A 7,323-nucleotide genomic window follows, 5' to 3' on the forward strand; every position below is an offset into this window, starting at 1 on the left:
TTGGCGTGCGCGCGCTCACCATCCAAGAGACAAGACAGAGACCAATTAACTACTGAATTGGAAATTGGGAATATTATGGGATTGGATTTAATTTTCTCTCTCTTCTCTTGTTCTGTTGCTTTTAGTTGCTGGAAGCTCCTCAGTGGAGTGAACAGTGATGAAGTCACCTAACTAAGGCGTTCTTTATTCGCTTAATTGCTTGAGTTTGGTGTACTTTTAAGACCATTGTCACTAGATTTTGGCCTGGAGTGACACATTACTCATTCATCCTCAGAAAGTCTATGCATGGTAGAAGATAAATGGTAGCACTAAAGAGGGGTTTGGTTTGATTTATTATCACACATACAACCCAAACCCCACCCCCCCCCCCCCCCCCCCACAAAGAAAAAAAAAAAAAAAAAAAGATTAGGAGGGCTTCAGATTCTATGAATCAGTCCTCTTACATGTGGATCTTAAAATTTTTATTTTAATGTACACATTTTTCAAGGTTAGTGATTTAGTATTAAGTGCTATTGCTCATTTCGTAAGCTAGATTGGGATCACAATGGCATTTATGTCAAATAAATAGAAAAGGAATTGAATTGAGTTGGAACATGATAGTAGTTTTTTTATTTTTTTGGGTGAATAACATGATATTAGTTCGGTTAGTCATCACTATCTAGAATTCATAACCATGGTTTCAAAATATGGTATCGGATCGTGTATCGTTGTAATGGTTCATAGCATGGGTAAATTTGTCCAAAACTCAATTATCCCTTTTTCTCTCTTCTCCTCAAAATAAGGGGCATATATGTCTTTTCATATAGAGAGGAGAGAGATAAATTCATAGGAGTAATGGTGTAGAACCGTAGACCGCATTCTAGGATAGAGTTCTTTTCTCTAATTCAGTCAATCATCACTATCTAGAACTCATAACCATGGTTTCAAAATTTGGTATCGGATCTTGTATCGTTGTAATGGTTATTCTTTAAATAAGGGGGGGCGTATGTCTTTTTCCTATGGAGAAGAGAGAGAGAGAGAGAGAGACTCATGGGATTGGAGCAATGACGTAGGCCACACTCCAGGATATAGTTTTTTTTTCCATTTTTCATAATTTTGAACTATAATTTGACCCATATTAAATACTTTTCAAAAGCCACACTCCTAGACATAGTTCAAATTTCCTAATAGTATATTTGCGTGTCAAATAGCTAATACCCAGTCAGATCCAAGCTTAAGCCGTGCAGTATAAGTTAATTTATGGGGCTTGATCAGCTTATGCTATAATTTTTGCTTCTAGAATAAGTCCTGTAAAATAATATAATAATCAAACAATTTTTGCCAACAAATAAATCTAAAAAGAGATTGGCTCGTGGATCATGCACGTAGACGTGTTACCCGAGGATTAGGAACATGGACGCATTATATTTATTAATACTAAGTGCTTTTGGTAGTTAAGGAGATCTGTGCCTACAAAATTAACCTTAGTTTTTTAAAATCTGATATAAATGCTGATTTGTCGATGATTTTCGGAAATATCACCGTTCCATTGTTACACAGATAATTAGCCTTAATATAATTACAATTTGTTGGACGATATCGAGATGAACACAGTGTGCTTGTTTTCTTTTTTGGATAGGTAACTCCCAAGGAGAATTGAATTCATAACTTCTTAATTGTGACGTGTTGGTCCTTACTAACTGAGCTACCCTTTAGTTTTAACACAATGTCTAGTATAGTTTTATAAAGCAATGGGTCGTGATCTATTGATGAGGTCACAAAGTCGACGAGTGTTGGAAAGTCAAGGAAGTTGGTGACTTGATGATAGGGGAGCCAACGATCGAAGCCGCAGAGAACGGCGACCGTAACTGTAACAATCCTTTGATGGAGGTCTGGTCTATGGCCAGAGATATATTCCGGGCTTTCGTTTAAAAGGGAAGCGAATTGTCTGTCTGAAAGAGGGTGCTAATGTGCTATCCCATGAATGCTTCCGGGAAGTCCTTTCTTCTTAGACATAGAAATCCAGAGTAAGAAAGGAGCTCTTCGGGTCAATGTTGAGGAATCAATATCGAATCGATGAAGACTGATATCGATTCCTAGCCGATCCTATATTGTTGGAGTGGTACAGACAAGGGTAAAAATGTAAAATTATGATCCGATAGACCGACAAAAATACATTAAAAAAAATGGTGAGATGTCTGCCATGAAAACTGTGATCCGTTGGATTCAGAGCCCCCGGATCTCACGATCTCAGTCGTACAATAGAGGGGACATCACCACGTGCGTATTGGTAGCTATTTAGCTCCTCCATAAGAAACATACATTTAATACAATTAAATATCACACACTATATAGTATTGTCTTCCTCCAATCCCTCCACGCCTAATAGTAGATTATATCTCATTCTATAAAAAGAAGGAATAATGAATAAATTATTGTATATTTGTATTATTATATAGTACGTATACCCGTGCGCCTAGCTCCTACAATTCAACCTACCAACCATATCTACTAACTTCCGCGTGCAAATATTTAAAATTTTTAATTTGCCTTTTTTTTAAAAAAAAAATTTATTTGGGATCAGTTTTCATACAAGATCATGTCACGTGTGAATGGTGTAAAGAATAAGACTAGAATGGTTGAATCGATCCAAATCGACCTATATTGATTTTGGTTTTGGAGGCAATTTTCTTTCACTCACAGTTTTCCCTTGACCAAGGGGTTTAGACGAACAATTATCACTTCCAATTCACTGCTCACTTAAATCCCTCACATAGGAGCGGAAATGACCACCCTACTCCCCCTGGGGCAGTGTGTTCAGGTAAGGGGTAGGGTGATCATTTCCGCTCCTATGTGAGGGATTAGAGTAATTGGAGTGGACAGTGAATTGGAGGAGATAACGATTCGGTTCAGATGGTGTAAAAAGGATATCAAAAATTATAAGGAAGTATTAGCAACTTTGTACAGCTAGAGCAGAATATTTATGATCATAGATGATTTTACTTTGGGTGAAAGAAAATTTTTACTTTGTTTTTTAAAAAATCGTCAAAAAATTGAAATGGTTGGATCGAAAATTTGAAAAAACGGATAAAAAAAGGGTACAACCTCGATAAAATCAATAGAATTCAATATATTTTTTTGAAAGAGATGACAAATTAGTCTTGTAGAGATTGCATCAGTGCGGGGGCCAATGAGAACGCATTAGAAGCTTTGTTTGAATGAAATTTTTTATATATAAAAAAATGTAATCATAAACAGACCAAAACTAATAGTTATCAATTTCAATCTAATCGAATATATTTAAAAATCGAAAGGGCAAGAGATTGCTATCTTGGGGGTGTAGTCCTTGTACCAACATGGACGCCAATGAAAGCACATGCAATACTATCAATATGGGTGAAATATTTGATTTCATGGAAAGTGACACTCTTGTGTCAAGATGCAGGGGCCACGCTACCAGGTAGCCTTCTTTCCCAAGTCAAAATATCATCGAAACCAGACTGAACTGACCAGACCCTTGTATAAGGGTGTGTATGAACCGGTCAATACTTCAACCATCAAATAGACCACAAGATTTGAGTATCCAACGGCTAAAGTGTTGAGATAGAGTAGCGTTTTTCCTTATTTTCTAATTTAACTGTTAACGAGTCTTTTTGTCGTGGAGTTGGAACAAAATTCCAACCACGTGCGAGCTTACGCCCCACGCAAGCGAAGCTTCTATCTCAATTTCTCACGTCCATCTTTCTCACCAAGAGTCACGCACTAAAACAGAATAAGAAGAAGAAAGTCCCCCAAGTGGTCCCCACTTCATCATCTAGTACATCAAAACCGTCCATCTACTCCGTCTTTCGGTGACTTTTTCAAATTCAAATCTGATACGAAAAGCCCCATCTCTTTTAATGCCCCAAACAAACGAACCATCTCGGAAGAAGCAGAGCTCACACCGCCACCTCCCTCGTATCTCTCTATCTTTGTCTCTCTCTCTTTCTCTCTTCCATCCTTCCTTATATATATTTACGCTCATTGAAGAGGAGAAGAGAAGAAACAGATTAAAAGATTGAAACACTTTTCAGGGTTTGTGAAATCTGAATTTTTCTGAAATGGGTTGGGCTGAAACAGAGATGAGATGCAAGAAACACCCCAAGAACAAACAGACACCAGGTGTTTGTTCATATTGTCTCAGAGAGAAACTCACCAAGCTCTCTTCTGCAAATAATAGCAGTTCTAATGGTACAGGAACAGAGGAGGGTTCGTCTTGTTCTTCATCATTGTCTTCTTCACCTTACTCTTCTGCTGAAACTTCTTATTCTTCTCCACTTCATGATCATGGCTTCACTTCATCTTCGGATGGAAAAGGTTCTGGTTTGTTCTTGAAGAGTCGATCGGTGATTACGTTCATCCCCAGAATAAGAAAGAGAAGTAGAAATGCAGTGGAAGATTCAGATGAGAAGAAGAAATTAGGGTTTTGGTCGAAGCTGTTTCGTTCAACTGGGAAGAAGACTAAGAAGATGCTTTTGCACTCCAAGACTATGAGATAAATTTTCTCTCTTAACAAGATTATTAATTTTTTTTTTAATACAAATTATTCAACAAATTTGTGTGTTAATTTGTAAGTTTGTAAATCTCTTTGTTCTTAGCTTTTTTTAATATCTCATAATAGAAACTATTTAAGAGTTCTGGTTTCATCGTAAAACTCTTTACTTCTTCTTCTTTTTTCTCTCTCTCTCTCTCTCTCTCTCTCTCTCTCGTATGAAATTAACGTGTTGGAAGGGAAAATGGTTTAGACTTGAGACCAGAGAATAGAACCACCTGGGTCAAAAGTCAAAGTCAATATATTTGATGAGTTGAGTCGTCCAGTTTGTATACCTTTGTGGGCAAGCAACATGGGTTTGTAGAATATGACCATACTGACTCAGTCTCTAAATGGGAATTGGATCAGTTGACTCGGATTATTCGGATCCGATTTCGATCAAATATATTGACTTTGTACTTTTGTAGAATTTGACCATACTGACTCAGTCTGAAAATCGGAATTGGATCAATTGAATCTGAGGATTGAAACAAACCTGGTCTCAATCGCCTTTACTGGCACCATTTGGGGATCATTATTCTCTCAAGTTCCTTGCCTGGTACAGTTGTCCAGTTTCTCTCATAGGGGGTGAAAATAACGACCTACCCCCTACTCAAACACATTGCCCAAGAGTGGTTAAGTTGTCATTTCCGCTCTTCTATGAGAGGAATCGAACAACTGGACGGGGTAGGGAGCTTGATAGAAAAAAATTCTTCTGATCCCTCCTCGTCTGATGATACTCTGTTAATTTCGCGTTTCAGAGGGTTCAGGTACAGCTTTAGGCTAAGAGTGAGAGCCGAGAGCTGTTTATTGGAAGTGGCAATTGAGGGTCAAGGCCTGAGTCAGAGTCGATCCCAAAAACCTTAGAATCAGTCCCTCATGTTCAAAAGCCCAACTATTTTATCCCAAAAACCCTAGAATCAACTGCTCTGAAATGATCAAAATCAGAATCGGACATGGTCGATTCCGACAAATGAACGGTTAAATTCCGATTTTTGAAACTGTGGTCTTGGTCCTCAACATTGAATTGGACTAAATTTAGAGAAACCATCATGAAATTGGGTTGTTGGGGGACTGAATAGTGATAACTAAAACAGGTCAGGGCCCACCATACGTCAAGCAAAAAAGCTTCAACACAGCAACGTGGAAGTGCTGATGTGGCTAATATGCTTGTCACTATTGGATATAGAACCATACGTGGATTGATCCACCATTATATCATAACTCCAAATCTTGATTACCAAAAACTACCTTTTGTTTTTTTTTTTTTTTTAAACTTTTCTTTAGGGGAGAGGAAAGAAAATAATTAATGATTCAATACAATCTTAGTAGAAACCAATAAAAAGGTCTTCCAAACCTTTAATATTATTATTACAAATCGATCAATAATATTAAAGAAGTTGGGATATAAATGTACTTCATAGTTCATATGTGGAATTTTTTTTTTGGTATTGTTTCTATAAATATATAGAATTAGTTTTTATAAGAATTAATTATGAGATATTATAGAGATTTTACAGAAAAATCTAAAGAATACACGCTTAAATGTAAAAGAGTGTGGATAACTTTATTTTTGCTAAGTTTATTTATTGGAAAAATGTTAGAAATCCAGGAGTACTTGCGTAGTGTCTATCTCTCTCCTCTCTTCTATGAAATTACATTTCCTAGCCCATTGGAGGAAAAGAGATAGACTCAAGGGGTGCTGATGTAAACCACACTTCCACATAGAAAACTCCTCCCTCTATTTATATTATGGGCAAAAGATTACTGCTTGATCATGTAGTCCTTGCACCAGTGTGGGGGCCAATGAGAGTATACACAGAAGCATCAATATGGGGCTGGGCAGTAATTTCATGTGCTCATACGTCTAGGTGCTGGAGCCATACGACCAAGCAACGTTCTTTTCCCTTATATTATAAAAAAAAAGTACTTTTTCACCTTTTATTTGAGTCTTCATGAACAAATGCACTTGAGAAATTTGCGCATAAATAAGCATAAACGATTTTTGATTCAGGAATATAAATAGATCCTTGCCAATGAACTCGAACTTCAAACACTCCAGAGTAGCATGCTAGCCTATCACATCTTGAAGCTTTGAGCTGTAAGTGTTTCTAAAGGTGGTTATGCTACCTACTAGCGTGATGTTTACCTTAATTTTCTAATTACACGAAAGAAGGGGGAAAAATATACCAAATGCGTGCAGAAATAGAAAGAGGTTAGAGAAATAAAAATGCAAATCATACCAAAACAACCTAAGAGTGGAAAATGAGAAGAGAAATCTTGAAATTGTTCAAGTTTCCAACCCAAAATCATAACGTTATTAGGTGGAGAAGCCGAACTTATATATATGAAGGCATCAAGGTCTCAAAGTTTTCCAATGTGGGATAATTCCCAATACTCCTTCACGTGTTGTTTCTTCTTTGGGTGGTAGAAGACGTGGCATGTATGACAATTTTTTTTTATGATTATACATAGATGTTGTATTAAAATAGATTTTTTTTTTGAAAAATTATTATATATAGATGTAGGGGTGTTGTTCTCTGTGGCGTAGTACAGCCTGCCCCCAAACACATTGGGGTGGGTGCAATGACCACCTTACCCCCTGCACAGGCTGCCCATGTGCCTGGGCGCAGGCTGCGCTGCGCCACAGAGAACATTCTCCCATAAATGTATTATTAAGATAGTGAGCTTGAAGACTTGTGATAATGTTCAAATCCCTATCCCCAAAACTGAAGCTATTAGAGAGACCCAGATGGTATCTGAAAGCATCTTAG

At 37.3% G+C, this 7,323-nt stretch overlaps 1 protein-coding gene across 1 annotated transcript; it reads left to right on the forward strand.

Annotated features, from left to right (window-relative positions):
- The first annotated feature begins 4,079 nt into the window (after positions 1 to 4,079).
- LOC122646385 lies at positions 4,080 to 4,517 on the forward strand. Its single transcript, XM_043839939.1, has one exon. The coding sequence runs from the start codon at positions 4,080 to 4,082 to the stop codon at positions 4,515 to 4,517; it is 438 nt and encodes a 145-aa protein (XP_043695874.1).
- Positions 4,518 to 7,323: the final 2,806 nt, after the last annotated feature.

The sequence above is a fragment of the Telopea speciosissima genome, chromosome 1 (assembly GCF_018873765.1).
Source record: "Telopea speciosissima isolate NSW1024214 ecotype Mountain lineage chromosome 1, Tspe_v1, whole genome shotgun sequence".
NCBI classification, from domain to species: Eukaryota; Viridiplantae; Streptophyta; class Magnoliopsida; order Proteales; family Proteaceae; genus Telopea; species Telopea speciosissima.

What these genes read in the sequence shown, in the direction of transcription:
- LOC122646385 (XM_043839939.1), top strand. Translation starts at nt 4,080, where the DNA reads ATGGGTTGGGCTGAAACAGAGATGAGATGCAAGAAACACCCCAAGAAC.